Raw genomic sequence first — 17,910 nt, forward strand, 5'->3', positions numbered from 1 at the left:
GAGAGAATTCCAAGCAGACTCCGCATTGAGCAGGGAGCCTGAAGTGGAGCTTAATCCCAGAACCCTGAGATTATGACCTGAGCCCAAACCAAGAGTTGGACACTTAACCAACTGAGCCACCCACGTGCACCTCAAGGATATTTAGGGAGACTTTGGACTTTTGATTTTATACCTGATGCTGGAATGAGTTAAGACTTTGGGGGTGTTGGGTTGGAATGAGTCCATTTTGCATAAAAGAAGGACATGAATTTTGGGCGGCCAGAGGTGGAATGCTATGGGTTGAATTATGTCCCACCCCTAATTCATATATTGGAGTCCTAATCCCCATTGTGACTGTGTTTGGAGACAGGGCTTATAGGTGTTAATTAAGGGGAAATGAAGACATAAGAGCCTGAGTCCCATAGGAGTATGGCCTTAAAAGTAGAGGACAGAGGGAGAAGACCATCCACAGGCTAGGAGGAGAGCTTTCACCAGGAACTGAATGGCCAGCACCCTGAACCTGGACTTCCAGCCTGCAAAACTGTGAGAAATAACCCTCTGTTGTTTGAGCGTCCTGTCTTTGTCATGGTGGCCTGAGCTGGGCGGAGGACAGCGGTGTGTCTGATGATGGCAGCTTTCTTGTCTTGTGCTGAACATTCCCTTGCTCCCCTCCCCCACCCCCACCAAGATGTTCCTGGAACCATTTTCAAGTTGGCAGCCTGTCTTGTCAATCAAAGCATCAGCCGATGTTACCCCAACCCAATCCCCAGACACCAGAAATAGTCCTCCCGGCCTTGATGCCATCCTGGAGTGTCTTTGCAACAAAAACCCTACAGCTTTGCCTCTTTTTCATTTGTTTTATTAGCATCAATATATACAAAGTGGAAAATGACTTAACTTCATTATTGTAGCTTAGAAAGTTTGTTCTGCTTTTTATTCTGTTTGGGGATAAAATGAAAATGAAAACGTCCCAGGAGAAAGCCTACCTTTGAGGGTGTTGAACAACTCCATGACATCTGACCTCACATGACTGCCCCCTCCCCGCTGTGACTTCTCAAGGGCATAGGAAAGTCATACCCTTTGGATTTACACCCCAAGAAATGTCATTTGTGCCCGAGGCTCATGCTCAGCCTAAATCTACCCATCTATTTGCCAACTCACTCCTGCTTATACAACCCATCCTTATTATGTCTCCACTTTACTTCCTGCTGGGCAGTTTGTCAGTTTCCAAAGCGATCAGCCTGAGTTACCAGAGGCTTTCCAAGGAGCTGGCTTCAAAAGATCATATTTAAAGCAGGTCTATGGAACTAAGGAGGGATGGCCCTCAAGTTGCAACCAGCATACTTATGTCGGCTTAATAATTCTACGCCCCCCCCCAAAAAAAAGCAAAAAGACGAGCTCCAAGCTGAAGAGGATCGAGTGTGTGCATTTTTAAAGCACAGGGCGGTAGCTGACAGATACAGCTTATATGACTTAGCATGTAATACACACCATCACATGCATTCTTTGAAGCTCGAGATCTCTGTAAACGTATTTCCCCACTGTTTTAAAAAGAAAGAGTGGCTTGTAGGAAGGTTTGGTTGGCTCTCGAGTTGCTCAAGGTTGTATCCTGTTCAAAAATATTTAATCCCAAGGGGTTTTGACATTGATCTTATAAAAACAGACACGTATGAGCTGAAATGAGGTGCCCAGTACATTTTTGGCACGAATATTGTGTTTTTACCTTTACATATTACAAATACACATTCAGATATTCTAAAAAGAAAAACAGATGCCAACCTGTCTTTTCAATCACACTGTACATTACCAAGCTCACAGGATCCATCTTTAGGTGAAAATAAACTTTCAAAACATGGTCATAGGTGCTGTACTACGAAGACGAAACTAAGACACCAGTATCCCGAAACAAACAAACAAACAAACAAACAAACAACACCTTTTCTATTCCTCCAACATCCAATAAGGACTCTTGGCCTGTGGCCTGGCCACTTTTAGGGAACACGGTTAGAATCAAGATTTCATATTCTGTCTGTCTTGACAAAAGGTGGATGTTTAGTTTGCACGTATCCAGAGTATGTTCTAAAATTAAATATCATTAATAGAGTTCTTCCTTCCAGATGACCCAGGGTTAGGGTTAGAATAAGCATCAAATGGAAGTAAAAGCAAGGAGTGGATTCTGCTTTAAAAAAAAAAAAAAAAAAAAAAAAAGTTTACTATTATTTGCATTGTTGGACCTTCTCCAAATACGATATTGCTTACTAATGGTCTGGAATGAGTCTACTCTTTTTTTTTTTTTTTTTTTTTTTTTTGCATAAAATGGGGTGGGTTTTGGGTGGCTGGAAAGCAGCCTTTCATTATCTCTTGCATGCCTTAAGGAGTATATAAGCAGGATTCTTTTCTGGCAGAAGGAAAGAACTGGGCCTCAGCTCCCCCAAGACTGAAGCCCAAGCTTCTAGCCAAGAGGAGACGATGTGTTTGTCAAAACCAGCCGCCCTACCCTGCTCCAGGGCTGCCCAGATGAGCTACCAAAATACGGACTCCCAGCCATTTTCTCAACAGCATGGCAGCCAGGAAGGGTTTCTTGTGTCAGGAAACCAGCTGATATAAAACATTTCTAGCGAGCGTGGGTGGGTGCCAAAGTGGGCACCCCAAGCACCAAGCCTGTTCCTCTGTGAGCCACGGGCCATCACCAGGGAGGTGATGGACCCCAGGGAGGCAAATCGACTTTACACATGCTATCCCTTCCTTGCGTCCTCAGCCACTGCTTTTTCTTTGCACCTGTATTATAGAATCTTTTTCCATGGTCACAGCCTGCGTACCCCCCTCCAACATCTGGGCAGAGATTTGGAGAGGAACAAAACAGTTTTTTGTTTTTTGTTTTTTTTCCCTCGTAGGACCCTCACTTCTGAAATACTGGATTGCAAGTATATTCCGGCCCCTTTTGGAGAAACGGTGCATCTGAGTTGCCCTTCTTTGGAGGCCTCAGGGGTTTCAGTTTCCCGGAAATCAAACCGAGCCCATCTCTGGATTTCAGGACCTGGCATCGCCACAATTGTAACCCTTGTAACCTCCCCCCCCCCAACAATTGTAACCCTTGTAATTATGTGGCTGAAGCTTCCCAAAGGGTCCTAGATCACAGCTTGGGGTGGGGGTGGGGCTGCTGAACGAAAGGATTGGTTCTGGCACTCGTAGCATATGTTCCCTTCCCTTTCATTACTGGTGGAGTGTCAGAGGAAAGGACATTTTACTGACTCGATGTTCCCCCCACACCCACCTCGCACTCCATCTGAATTCTCAAATCTGTCATCCACTCTGCAATGTTTTCTGATTCTGCCAGCATCCAGGGAGGCCAGGCTGGCAGATGAAAACGCTCATGGTCACGCTGTGGGCACCTTCAGGAGGATCATGGGAAGGAGAGGAGGTGGCGAGACCTTCTAGAAGCTGATAGAACATTTGGAAGAGCAGACTGGTATTTGTTTTGGAGCAGATCTAGAACCTGAAGTCCGACCCAAGTTAATCCACCAAGAGATACCTTTCCCACCTAATCCTGAGTCCGGGATTTGTCCTAAAAGCACCATGGGCATGGATCCCCAAATGCGTGCCATCTGATGCAGCCAGAGCAGCATGGCCACCGCTGATGGAGAAACCCAGCTGCTTTTTTTTTTTTCCCTCCCGCCTTTGCTGCCATGTTGGTTATTTTTCAGGTCACCCCCCTGACTTTGGAAAGGAGATTGTCACGTGGATTTGTGGCCGCAGCTGTGACACCTCCAACCACACCAATTTCGACTTTAAATATAATAAATACAGTGAAGAAAACAGTGAATCTTCAAGAAAAAGTCTAAAGAAAAGACGGACAACATTCTGGGGTTTCAATCAAATGCCACGTGGTCTCTGGATGAATTTCTCGAGGAGGTTATAGTTGAGTTCTGATTTGTGAGCTCTCTTCTCAGGCATAGCTCTCCTTAAATGGAAACTTCATATTCCCTGGTTTCCTGCAAGAGAAGGAAGCACAGATCGGGGAAACTGCTGGGGGACGGGTCCATGGGCAGAGCGTGCCCTGAGAGCCTTTCGTCCTAGCCAAGGAGGTGAGGAACGGGGAGAGCAGAGCCGACTCAGCCGGCCAACCACCCACCTCTCCCAGCTGTGTGAGTGAGCATGGCTGAGCCAGGATGACCGCCCAGTGGCTGCTAGCTGAAAACACTGCTCCACAGACTGATGAGCAAATTAACATCACTTGCCTTGAGCTACTGAGCTTTGAGATTATTTGTTACTTGGCTTTATCATAGTCCTGGGGAGCAGATACACTTTATTAATAAGTATTGATATGATCTAGTTTCTGAAGTGCTCTTTCTTTGTTTTGTTATCAGCTTGACCTTCTTCTAGGATTTGGAAACAAGGTCTATAGAATGTGAAATAACCTATGACCTCTTCTTGGCAGAGCTATATGGAAAATGACCCCAACATGTGGGTGGCAACCACTCTGGTTTCTCCAATATTTATCAAGTGCATGTAATATACTCCAGGCCTCTGAGGCAGAAGAACTGGGAGGTTTAGGAAGTCAGAGGCTTGGCCCCAGAAAAGGTCATTGTCACATGCTTTCACGGATGTCTACTATGTCTGCTGGGTCAACACAGATAAGCAAGTGCGTCTGTGGTAGATGGGAGTGTGGTGGGAAGGCTCCAAGCTGGGTCCCCTCACCTCCTGGTGGTCACGTTCTTACATGATCCCCTTTCCATAAGTGTGGGCAGGACTTGTGATTTGCTTCTAACCCATAGAACATAGTGAAAGTGCTAGGATGTCTTGGCCATATGTCATAGTGCCCTGACCAAATTTTTCACAGTCTCTAAAAATGATTTTCCACAATCAAGATACCCATTGGTATCTATTTGATTGTTTGAGGTTCAAGGGAGGCAGGATAATTAATGCAACAGTCTGAATTTGTATCTAAGCTGCAGGCTGTGCTTTTGGCTGTGTGCAAGCTTGGCCCAATCATTTGTTCGTCTCTCTGACCCTCAGGATCGTCATTGGTTCATCAGAGATAACTGCAGAGTGTACAACAGAGTTGCAGGGACTCGGGCAGCTTACGCATTTAAGGGGCCCAGCTCATGGTACATATTTTTCTTCTTATTACCAAGCTCCATCTCCTTGGAAGGATTATAAGCTCATTAATGGCTGGACCAGGTCTGTTGGATTCACGACTGTGTCCCTAGTACCCAACACAAAGTCTGCCACCTAAAAGAGAAGAGAGACCAACTCACTCCCGTCTCGTAAATGGGGTTGTCAAACTCAGTTTCCACGGTGATCTGGCTGTAGGGGTGGGAGTACATCAGAGGCAGGCGGAGGTTGGAGTAATAACGACACCTGGAGAAGGGACAGCAAAGGAGAGAGGAGTTACTCCCAATAGTGGAGAAGAACAGCCGGCTGGGCCCCCATCCAGGGTCTCTCACGATGAAAATCCAAGTGGGTGAATGCTGAAATCATAACTGCTCTCAGCTTGTAAGCTGGTCACTGACAACAAAGCCTCGGTACTTTCCCTTCCTGGGGAGGGCCGGAGCTCAGCTGGTTTTCCGTTGTAAGGTGATTCGAGCTCCTCTTTCATGCAGGGTGACAACAGCAACAATGAACATTTACTGAGCACCTACTATATGCCGTGTTGCCTCAGAGCAACCTTCTTTACCTATTTAAAAAGTGGTTCTTCTAAGGGTGCCTGGGTGGCTCAGTGGGTTAAACGTCTGCCTTCAGCTCAGGTCATGATCTCAAGGTCCTGGGATGGATTATCGATTATTATCGATAATAATAATAATTGAAGGGCTCTCTGCTCAGTGGGGAGTCTGCCTCTCCCCACCCCGCTTCTCTCCCTACTTGTGCTCTCCCTCTCTTGTCAAATAAATAAATAAAATCTTTTAAAAAAAGTGATTCTTCTATTACTACACACTATCTCTTTCCTTTCTTGTGTTCATCACGGAGTGTTATAGTTCGTGTATTTCTTCTCTCCCCACCCTTCAACCCTGTGGGCTCCACAGGAACAGAAAAAAGTGATATTGGGCAGATGCCTGCCTCAGGGCCTTGACACGTGCTGTATATGTGCCCGGAATCCTCCTCTTCCAGATATTTGCATAGGTTACTCATTATTGCTTTCAAGTCCTTACTCCAACGTCATGTCTCAGTTGGAAGTCCTAAAGTGCGATCACCACCTCCACCCTAGCTCCTTTTCGTTCCCTTTCCACCTTTCTTCTCTCCCTGCATTTATCACCTCCTAATGTACACAGTTAGCCCTTGAACAACACAGGTTTGAACTGCCTGGGTCGACTTAGTACAGTCCTGCAAGTGTATCTCCTTTTCCTTAGGATTTTTTCCTTCTTTTTTTTTTGTTTTTAAGATTTTATTTATTTATTAGAAAGAGAGCACAAGTGGGGGGCAAGGGGCAGAGGGAGAGGGAGAATCAGGCTCCCTGCTGAGCCAAATGCAGATGCTTACCTGACTAAGCCACCCAGGGAACCCTCCCCCACACTTATGATTTTCTTAGTAATATTTTCTTTTCTCTAGCTTACTTCATTGTAGGAATATGGTATTAGGGGTGCCTAAATGGCCCAGTCACCTGAGTGTCCAACTCTTGATTTCAGCGTGGGTCATGATCTCAGGGTCAAGAGATCAAGCCCCACATCAGGTTCTGCCCTAGGCATGGGGTCTGCTGGGGATTCTCTCACTTCCTCTCCCTCTCCCAGCCCTCATCTCCCATGTTCATACTCTCCCTCTCTCTCTCTCCCTCAAACAAACAAACAAACAAAAAAACCCCCCCAAAACCCCAAAACAGAACGCAGTATATATTACATATAACACACAAAACACATGTTAATTGGTGGTTTATGTTATCAGTAAAGCTTCTGGTCAACAGTAGGCTATTGGTAGTTAGGTTTTCAGGGAGTCCCAAGGTATATATGCAGATTTTTGACTCATGGGGTGTCAGCGCCCCTCACCCTCTTCACGTTGTTCAAGGGTCAACTGTATATACTTTCCTTGCTGTCTTCCTCCCATTAGAGCCTGGGCCCCACATACCAAAGATCTCCTTCTGTTTTGTCCACAGTGATGTTCCTAGATCTGCCCCCTGCCCCCAAACTGCCCAGCGCACAGTAGGTGCTCCATAGTTGTGAATTTGAAGAAATTCGTGAATATCCTAGCCATGGCTAAATATCTTCCTTCCTCATTGCAGGCAAGTTCTAGGATCCTCAACACACAGGACAATGTCTGGTACATATTAGATAGTCAGCATATGTTTGTGGCCTAAATGAACGAATGAATGAATGAGTGCATTATGGGATCAGTGTCTGTGTGTCTATCTCTCCTGCTAAACCACAGCCTCTTAAGCTCAGGGTAGTGCCTGCTTATTTGCTGCTGCGTGGTCAGCCCTCTTGTCTCAGAGGGGTGGGAGGGGCTGAGCAGGTGTATTTCTCCCAGAGCTGAGTTGAATGACATCATCTCCAAGCACCCAAATGCCACAGGCGACGAGCTACTGATGGAGACCCTGTCCCCCAGTGCGCTGGTCCTTGAGTGGATGGCAGTCCCCCACGCCCTGTCCCGAAGCCCCCTACCTGGTAATGTAAATGTAGGCTCCTCCCAGCAGTAAGGAGATGATGAGCACTGGGATGAAGATAGCCAGCGCCATATTTCCCCCTTCCAGCGATGTCTCAGCTGCCGCTTCTGCTACTAAACACACAAGCCAGTGAAGCCCTCGGGTCTCACCACTCTAAAGCCCCCCCCCCCCCCCATGCACCTGGGTGCCAGGTGTGAACCTGCCTTCCCAGTTCTGCACTCATTCAAAGAGCTGGCATCGCAGACCCTGAGCCGTTGGACCACCATCCCCAGGGGGAGAAGAGGCAGAAAGTAGAGCAAATAGGACTGGTTCTTTGCAACGAAGGCCAGACCCATCCTTGGGTGGGGTGCTCATGGGGCTACCCAGAAGAACGACACTCTTTTAACCCCTGGTCATACCATGTCCACTTTGGGGGGGGGGGATGGGTGGCTGCATTTGAAATCTGGTTAACATCCAATTCAGGAGAAATCTGGAGTAAATCTCTTATGTGCTAACTGGGAAGGCAGATTTGCTCGACATTCCATGGGAAAGGGGGAGCTTCTTGCGCCCGGACTGACAGGCGCCTCCCATGGCTGCTCTATCAGACCGTCCAGGAGAGGGCGCTGGGCAGCTGGGCCTGTTCTCAGTCTTACACCCCGTCCCCCATGACACCCCAACTTCTAAGACCCAGTTTTGATTCTCAGAGGTCACGGTTGCACCCTCTTGGCCTCACTTGCCCCCCACCCCCACTGGTTTGTGGCAACTGTAAGGACTACGATGGCTATGGTGGGGGCCAGGGGCGTGTCCTCTGCACAGCCTGAAGGGAGACCCCACATCTCCGGACACCCGTCCTCAGGTTTTCGCTGCCACTTCTCCCCGGCCGCGACCCTCAGAGCTCGGCTGTACGCCAATCTATAATCCATTAACCGCCACTCCAGGGAGTCTGAAAAAATCGATGCTAACACCCATGACAGATGCATGAGCACAAAACATTACACAGACGCTCATAATCTCCGAGCAACCCAGGCCTCTGAGATGCTCTCATGGTTCATTGGTTGCGGAAAGGCAGCGAAGGGGTGGCCTGAATGGAGGCTAACGACACGGAATGCCCTCTCTGTTCCCTGCAGAGTGACTCCCACACAGTCCACCTCTGCACTTAACACTTGAGCCGGACTCTGCCTGTTGGGATTAAAATGTCATCTGCCGCGAGGGACAGCAACTAATGACCCGTAATTCTCATAGCCCCATAGCCCCACATTCCAAGTGAATGATTTATTGTCAGAAAGCTAAGTGGTTCCAAAAACAATGATAAAAATGGCTTAATTGGTTATAACTTTTTTAAAAATAAAAATAACACGATATATACATACATATATATATGCACACACCTTATGACACCACAGCCCCAGTGAGTGGTTTGGTACTCAAATGAATGGAGGTCCTACATAATGTAGACTGTTTTATGTGTGGGAGGGATTGTAAGGGAAGGGAACCACAAAACGAAAACCCAAACAAAATCCTAGCTAGCATTTACTATCTGTTCCCCATTAATAAATCTCACTTGGGAGGCCCCTGGATGGCTCAGTGGGTTAAGCCTCTGCCTTCAGCTCAGGTAGTGATCTCAGGGTCCTGGGATCGAGCCCCACATCTGGCTTTCTGCTCAGCAGGGAGCCTGCTTACCCCTCTCTCTCTGCCTGCCTCTCTGCCTACTTGTGATCTCTGTCTGCCAAATAAATAAATAAATAAATAAAATCTTAAAAAAAAAAATCTCACTTGGTAATTCCTAAGAGGAGAAGAATAGAAAACAAGGAGGATACAGGGACAGATAATTTGAGGAAAATGGACCCCAGAGCATGCCCCACGCAGACAAGGGGGTGCTTGGCACGGAAGGCGAGGCATCATTGGATTTACTTTCCCCAAACAGCACTGTGTGGGTGCAAATTCAAATGGTTGGGTCGTGCCTCACTCAGGCATGTGGACCCTCAGATTTTCTTACCTCAAGAACAGAACTGGTGAGAAATCCCTTTCAGGTCATAGTTAGGACTCTAGGCTGCAAACAATGGTTTGTGTCTTTTACAATGTCCTATTTTTGAAATGACCTTCAGCAGTGTGAAGATGGAATTTCTGCTTATTTTTTTAAGCACCTGGAGGAGGACATGCAAGGACCTGCCCTTGTTTTCTGTTATTAGCTTGATTTATTGGATTTTTTTTTTCATTATGGAACTCACCTTCTAATGCGTGTTCAAAGCTGTCTTGATTAACTGAAAGGGAAATTGGAAGCATTGGTTAATGTCGAGTGAATTCTCTCTGCATAAAATGAAGCCAAAAATTTGGGAGCAAAAGCCTGTGCCAAGCTTTGCTGAAGTTAGTGCTCCGCTTTGATTTATCTTGGGCTCCTGGAATTAGAGGAAATGCCTGGACACATTTCTTTCCTAAGTTCCTGAGAGATCATGACATAGATATGAAAGAAACAAGGACAACAGTACTGCCTGTGATTAATTACGAAAACACTCACCGTATGTCAGATACCTTGCCAAGAGCTTTCTGTATGTATTTGCTCATTTACTCCCACACCAATCTCACTGCATGGATACTATCATCATCCCCATTTTATGGATGAACAACAGAGGTTCAGAGAAGTGAAGCAATTTCTCTGATCTCACACAGCTTCCGAGGGATGAAGGTAGTCTTTAAACCCAGGCTGCTCGATTTCTCCAGCCTCTGCTCTTACTTATGTCATAGTTCTGCTTGTTTTTCATTGTTCCCTATGTAGGACAAAGGCTGATGAACAGTGAGGCTTAAGATAAAGCCCTACATCCAAAATCCAGCCAGAGCTGAAACTGTTTTCCTGCTTTGAAATACATGTTTGTATGAACCTCTCTGATTTCACTTCTATTCCATATTTATGTGAATATTATTCTTATTCCCTGCAAAACAATTTCCATTCACTACCATAGACTAGAACTCCCTAGAATTCACTCATTTCCCCCTAGTCCCCATAAAACTTCTCCAGAAGTTCAAGATGATAGGGACTGGCATTCCCGGGTTTTGGCACCAAAGACCTCATGGTAGTTGAGCACCAAAATATACCCACATGGATGGGTTTAAAAGAAGCAAACCCCAGAGCGAAGGGCTTAGATAAACAGACAACATTTTACAGGGATGGCTGGGGATGGCCACCAAAGGCTTAGCTGTATTCATGCCCTAATACTGAAACTTCCTAATTTGTGCCTCATCGAAGTCACTCTTGGACGTTGGTTGTTCCCATGTGATGCCAACAGAAGCAGTTGAAAAGCTAGCTTCCTAAAACTGACTGCAGGTTATTTCTGGAGCTACAGCACCATTAGGAAAATGGAAAGACTGAGACAGACCTACACTTTCTGCCCCAGACGTGGGCAGGACTTGGGTTGGGTGTGTCTGGGAGTGCAGGGACTCCTACTGTATCTCGGAGCTGGGAGGAGGCCTTGAACTCATGCCCCTGGGAGTGTGGTCACACATTAAAATGCAGCCTCCTGGGCCACGTCTTTTCCTTTTATTTTCCACAAAGGGAAACCAAGTTCAGGGAGGGAGGGTGGCTCGCTCAAGGTCATGCAGGTGGTCCACAGCCCAGCCAGGAGGAAGCCCAGGGACCCTGAGGCCCAGGTGGCCTTACATTGGCGCTCAGTCACTTCACCCACTCGAGAACACAAAGCCACACATCCCACTTTTTCTGGGAACAGGAGGTGATTTGTCCTAACCTTACAGAGTCGTGGGGTCTCAGGAGTGGAAGCAGAGGGGAGAGAAAGATAGAAGCATCCCCCAAGATCCTCTCATGCCAGAAACTCTGTCATGCCTGAGGAAGAAAGGGAGGGGCAGGGGGGCACTCACCTGCTGGGCCTTCAAGGGCTTGCCTATCTCAGGGATGCAAAACTGAGTACCTTTTATCTTTTCTTGCATTTTTGTCATGTATTTTCGGATGGTAGTTCTATCTTCCCATCAGATGGGCAACGTCAAAAAACAAAACAAAACAAAACAAAACCAAACCCTGATAATATCTAGAGCTGGCAAGGATGTGGGAAAAGGGCATTATCACACATTACTAGAGGGGGAGGTGAAACACTACAGTGGCAGAAAAGAATCTGGCAAGATCCACAAAGTGTCAGCATCCACAGAACTTTGCCCACGCCATCAATCCCCCTTGAAGGAATCTGTCCTATTTGATGAGAAATGCAGCACCCAAAGATTCATGAGCAAGCTGATTTCTGGGCAAAAAGAGACAAAACAAACAAGAAACCAGAAGAGAACTGGGAGACCCACGCACAGAGGAAGGAGTGAATGCATCAGGAGACATCACAGTGTACAAAGCCACATGGCAATTAAAAGATAAGACAGGGCTCTCTTTTTTCTTTTTTCCCTCTTGACAGATGTGTGTGATAAATGGGGGAATGGAAAACACAAAGTACGTATGGTATGAGGGATTTTTTACTTGGCAACACACGAACACTCCCTGCCCACTCTTTGCAGTGTGTCTCTTTGTGTCCAGGAAACTGGGGAGACGGGACTTTCACTGGTGATCAGTACCAGCTTCCCCAGCGAACGAATGGAAGGGATGGAGAAAGGAAGGGAAAAACCGTTAATGCTTCATGGACAACTTTGGTTTCTTCTATTTCTTGCATGAGATACTTTTGTAGCATATCCAAAACGGAACATACACAGTCAGGGGGCAGATTACATGGAGAGTCAAAAACAGTCCTTCCATGGGGTTCTTACTTAGATATTTTTTTTTTTTAAAGATTTTATTTACTTATTTGACAGAGACAGCGAGAGAGGGAACACACAAGCAAGGAGGAGTGGAAGAGGGAGAAGCAGGCTTCGCGCTGAGCAGGGAGTTGGTCTATCCCTGGACCCTGGGATTATGACCTGAGCCAAAGGCAGATGCTTATTGACTGAGCCACCCAGGCGCCCTCCTTAATTAGATTTCTTAAAAACAAACCCTATTAATTTCCCTCCACACAGAACACTTACCAACAATACCAGATCAACTCCTATGAATGTCCCTGTAGCAGTTAGAAGGTTTATAGACAATCTTTCCCCCAGGAAAACATCCCAGTGTTTCACCTCGACAAAGTGGATTTCATGTGTCATCAAAAAGAAGTCAAGCACAGGGCTAGACTTTGTCAAAAATTATGGCAAGGAAGAGGAGGGAGGCAGTTGTCTTAAATCTCAGTTGCTGATCTCTTACTTTTTTTCTGCATTTCAATGGGACCTCTTGCCCTCTTATTAAGAACTGCTTCTATAAGGTCTTGGCTCTCACAGGATAGTCTCTGGCTTGATTCCAGGTGAGAATATGCAGCATCTCTAGGCCAGTGTTTCCCACACTTGCCTGAGGATAAGACTCACCGCTGCTGCTAGTGACCCTGGGCCCTGGTTCCTGCCCTAGGCCCAGTGACTTAGCATCTCCCCTTCAGGCATCCAGAAATCTGTTTATATTCGTATCTTATGTTCAGAAACCATTGCCTTAAGTGTCTCAGATTCAAAGTGCATTGGAGCAACCAAGAGCTTGTTAAAATGCATATTACGGGGTCCTACCCCTCAGTGATTCAAATTTTGTAGAGCTGGAGTAGCAGATTCAAGAACGTGTTTCTCATAAGCAGGCTAGGTGATTTGAATGCTGAATGGGGGCTTGGAAGCCACCAGACTCACAGCCTTGAAGTCCACCCACCAGGCAGCTCACTGGGGAAGAGGCGGGGCTTCACAATCAGGAGATGTGGGTTCAAGTCCCGGATTTGTCTTGTAATAGCTGTGTGTCTTTGGGAAAGTCACTTAACTTCTCTGAGCCTCTCTTTTTGTAACCGTACCATGGGTAAGAAGCCTCATCTATCTTAGAGTGTGGTCCCGAGGTTTAAATGAGGCCATTCAGGAAAAAAAAGTAAAAACATTAAAAAAAAATAGGTAAGGGTGCCTGGGTAGCTCAATTGGTTAGGCAATTGCCTTCAGCTTGGGCCATGATCCCTGGGTTCCGGGGTTGAGTCCTGCAATGGGCTCCCAGCTCTGCTTCTCCCTCTGACCCTCTCCCCATTCCTGCTCTCTTGATGCCTCTCAAATAAACAGATAAAATCTTAAACAAAATAAAAAAAGAGATAAATTTCATATAACATAGGATTAATCAGTTTAAAGTGTGCTATTTGGTGGCATTTAGCACATTCACGATTTGGGGGAGCTACCACCTCTCTCTAGTTTGAGAACATTCTCATCAGCCCTAAAAGGCAACTTTGTACCAACTAAGTAGTTACTCTTCTCTCTCCACCCCAGCTCTGAGAGCCACCAATCTGCTTCCCTTCTCTATGGGTTTACCGATTTGAGATATTTCATATAAATGGAATCATAGGGTATGTGATCTTTTGTGTCTGGCTTCTTTCCCTTAGCATCATGTTTTCAAGGTCCATTCAGGCTGTGACAGGTGTCAGCCCTCCATTCTTCTTCATGGATGAATAATATTCCACTATGGCTTGGCCACATTTTATTTGTTTGTTCCCCAGTAGATGGACATTAGGGTAGTTCCCATTTCTTGTGAGCAATGCTACTAGGAATATTCATGTACAAGGAAGTACTTGTTTGCAATTATTTTGTACATCTACCTAGGAGTAGAGATGCTGGTTGGGAAAACATTTGTAAGGCTTAATTAAGGCTGAAGTTCATCATAAAGCATCGGGGGATCCATTGAAGTTATGGGCTCCCAAGTAGAAATGTAAAACTCCATGATGCCTCTGTCCCTGCTGGGGAAAGAATTCAGAGCTTTCTGCCTCATTCTCAAAGGGGCATTAATGCCATAAAAGGCCAAGATCAGATTTAGGATATTGTTATTAATTGTATACCTCAAAGACTCCGATAAACAAATCCAAATCTCACTGGCTTTGTCAAAATTTAATTTTGGTGATGAGTGTTTACTGATTTTAAAACAAGTTTTCCCTCTTCACCATCTCTGGGATGGGGGTGTCTTGCAACCAATGGCATGTTAATTTGCTGCCACCAGGTGGCGCTCATAATGCCTGTGTGTGCGCCTTCGCCCATCACACCATCGTCAGCGTGTGGGGAGGGTGAGAGCGGCCGGGGAGACCACCCCAGGGGCAACCGGGGAGCCCTCGTAACCCCTGGGAACCAAGTGGTCGTGAAAACGGGATGCAGGAGGCAGGGAAAGCTTAAGCCGCGTAACCGAAGCAGGAGTTCAAAGCAGAATGGCTCTCCTTCATGATAAAAAATCTAAGCTCGAAACGGAGCTGTTAGTAAGTAGAGATGAAAATGCCAAGCCAGGAGAAGGCATTGTGCCAGCGTTTCATTGGCAGCACTTTTTTCTTTCTTTCTTGGTGCAGAAAATAATGGCGATATCTTAGATGTCAGGAAATACAGTAGCTGGACTTTTGAGAGTGAATTGAGATTCATCGCAAAGAAGCCAGACTGGACATCTCCTGCTCCCGGTCCCTGCGTGGCGAGTAGGTTTCTGTACCTTTACAAACGGGTAGAGGCCCGTTCCAGTGGGATGGCTGTCCCAGGATGCATCGAATGGTCACTTCGCCCATGAGCTCAAAGCCTTCGTAGCACATGAAGGTGAGGGACTCTCCCGGCAGGTAGAGCCGCTTGTACAGGATCTGGTAGCCGTTTTCGGGCAAGCCAGGGTTGTCACATGCCAGGGACTCCTCGGCTGAAATGCAAGCCCGAAAGAGCTCTGATGAGATCATGCAAGTCCCAGGGGACTCCCGCTCACAGGCTGCCTGGTCTGGCTTTCGCCACCCTCACCAGTACCTTTCACCAGCATGGTCTCTCCGCCTTTCCCTCACCTCCAATGTTTTTCCATTCCCCAAACTCACCTCCCCATCTCCTGCCCCTGGCCACCTATTACGCATGAGCACCATTGTACGTCCCAGGATGTGGAATCTGGCTTGAAATCTGGGTTCTACTACATGCTCGCTGTGTGACCTCCAGCAAGGGCCACAGCCTCTCTGAGCCTCGATTTCTCTTATCAGTAAAATGGGAATACTCTCATAGAGGTTTGGAAGATTAAATAAGGTCATGAATATAAGGTGTTTAGCATATTCTTGGCAGGTCATAGGTGCTCAGTCAATGATGGATGGCCGTGTTGTCATGTTATGAAATATTCTTCCTCCTCACCTTTCACCTTACCTGCCCACTCAGCTTGGATAAGTCTGATCTTTCAGTACTCAGTCCTCATTTCTCCACTTCCAAGGAGACTTTCCTGGGGCCCTCTATCCCTAATAGAGTCACTAATCTTCCTAGTTCTTCCTCTACCCCAGCACTGAACACTTTGCATTGTATTTAATTATTTAATATCACTTCTCCTCATTGGAGATGAACCTGTTAGGGTGTGCTTGAAGCTCAGGGCCTGCTCTATAAGGACTCTCATATATGATCCTATGCTATACAGTAGGAGCATCATAAATGATGCCTGGCAGCTTAAGACATACTAGAGAATTGAACCCATCCCTGATTTAACCTATTCCAGGCTCTGGACTCTAAGTTTCCTGCTTATTACATAAATGGACTGGTCAAGACCCCATCTTCAGCTGAAATGTGGCTGGGTGATGACATTCCCCTCCAAGGATGTAACCACACTTCGAAATAAGACCATCAAAGGCAGATTTTCTCAACCTTAGATGCTATTGACATTTTGGGATGGGTAATTCCTTGTGATAGGGCCATCTCCACCTTGTAGGACGTGGAGCCACTAGATCCTGACCTCTATCCACTTGTTCCTTGTTGTGACAACCAAACATGTCTCTAGGAATTGCCACTGACACATGTCTCCTGGGAGCAGAGTCACCCTGGCTGAGAATCACTGATCTTGGCTCTTCAACAATTTCGTGTGAACTCATTCTGTTCTTTCTCAGGAATACAACTGAGCTGGGCTGGCAGTTTTGGAAACAGTCACAAACCCACCCTCATTTCTATATTCCTCCCATTTCTCCCCTCTCCTTAACTATAGGGGAAAAATGTACATTTTGGGGGAACACATTGGAACAAAATGTGAAAATCAGGTTCCCCAGGTATTGCTACGAATGGCTCGTAAAATACCCCACAAATAGCAAAGCGCCAAATCTGTGTGATCATTAGTAACCAATGGTACCCAAGCCCTCGCTGTGGGCCACACACATGGTTACCAGCATCTGTATTTATGGTTGGCACGATCATCCTTTTTGATGAGGATGCTGGCTTGTTCGAAGTCGTTCAACCGGCAAGTGATGGACCTGGCGGGTTTGAAATCTGGTGCATTGAATGGCTCTGGGGTAGTGGAGATAGGAGGGGCCCTTCCTGTGCCAAGTCCCCTGGGCTGTCATGAATTCCTGAGCTATTGAGCATCATAAAATGATGAGCTATTGCTTTCTCAGAGACAGGAATTTCTAAGAGAAATGGGGCACCCAGCTGGAAGCCGGCATGGGAGTCAAGGTGAGGCTGCTAGGGATGATGCATCAGTGGAAACTTTTACTATGGCCTTGGTCTGGCCACACAGGCTCTGCCCTGGTCAGGAGATCCCCGTGTCTCCTATTTGTGGTGTTCCGAGGGCAGGGCGTGAAGAGCCAGAGCCTCCTGGGAATCCCTAAGCATCTCCCTGGGGAACTGCCCATAAAACCCTCACTGAATTTGTAGGCTCTTCATTACTTTTGGTGGTGTGGTTTTTATTTTCTGGATGGGAGCTTTGGGAGTCAGGTACCATCAAAGAAGGGAAGTTGCAACAAAGACTGCATTTAGTACTGCCAACAACATCAATGGCAGTAATAGTAGCAAGGAGTGTCGTTTCTTGAGCTTGCAAAAACCCAATGGTAATTGAATTATGTATTTGAGTCTATGAACAGGTAAAGAGATCATTTCAATAAACTGCCGTAAGTGCTGTGGTCAATGCAACTGTAGCAGCCATGGGAGCTTACGGGAAGAGAAACATGACCTAGCCTAGGCAGTCAGGGAGGCCTTCCTGGAGGTTTTGCCGAGGAGTCATTGTTATTTCTTTCACAGACCTGGCTCTCCTCCTACCATGTCCAATAGCCCCCAGGCTCCCTGAGAATCTGGATCACGTCTGTTTAGACACAGCTGTATTTTTAGGGCTTTTGGACCACAGTCCCCAAACTGTGCTCTGAGGCACCCCAGGGTGCCAACACAAACAGCACCCCTGTGTGATTTTTCAAAACTTGGAGGAGACAAAGGAACATCTCCCAGATCCATGTGAATGGTGCCAACATTAGACAGAGCTACATTTCTTTTGATGATGCCCTGTCTTTGCAAAGCTGGGTTTTCTTCAGTGAGTGCACTAAAAAGCAAGAGCTCTGAGAAAATCACTGTGGAACAGAATGAAGGTGGCAGAGTCCAGTTGCCAA

General features: G+C 46.6%; 1 protein-coding gene across 5 annotated transcripts in view; it reads right to left on the bottom strand.

Annotated features, from left to right (window-relative positions):
- Positions 1-822: 822 nt before the first annotated feature.
- The window catches only part of SEZ6L (seizure related 6 homolog like), a 183,603-nt gene continuing 166,515 nt past the window's right edge, over positions 823-17,910 (bottom strand). The window contains exons 13-17 of one of the 5 annotated variants that reach the window (XM_059140154.1): positions 15,033-15,227; positions 9,778-9,810; positions 7,569-7,677; positions 5,238-5,340; positions 823-3,971 (exon numbers count right to left, since the gene is read on the bottom strand). In XM_059140154.1, coding sequence (XP_058996137.1) covers positions 3,942-3,971; positions 5,238-5,340; positions 7,569-7,677; positions 9,778-9,810; positions 15,033-15,227 — 470 coding nt within the window. In that variant the 3' untranslated portion in view covers positions 823-3,941. Of the gene's footprint in view, positions 3,972-5,237; positions 5,341-7,568; positions 7,684-9,777; positions 9,811-15,032; positions 15,228-17,910 lie in introns of all 5 variants that reach the window. The other 4 variants (XM_059140153.1, XM_059140152.1, XM_059140156.1 and 1 more) reach the window with 4 other exon arrangements.

The sequence above is a fragment of the Mustela lutreola genome, chromosome 11, assembly GCF_030435805.1.
Source record: "Mustela lutreola isolate mMusLut2 chromosome 11, mMusLut2.pri, whole genome shotgun sequence".
Lineage (NCBI taxonomy): Eukaryota > Metazoa > Chordata > Mammalia > Carnivora > Mustelidae > Mustela > Mustela lutreola.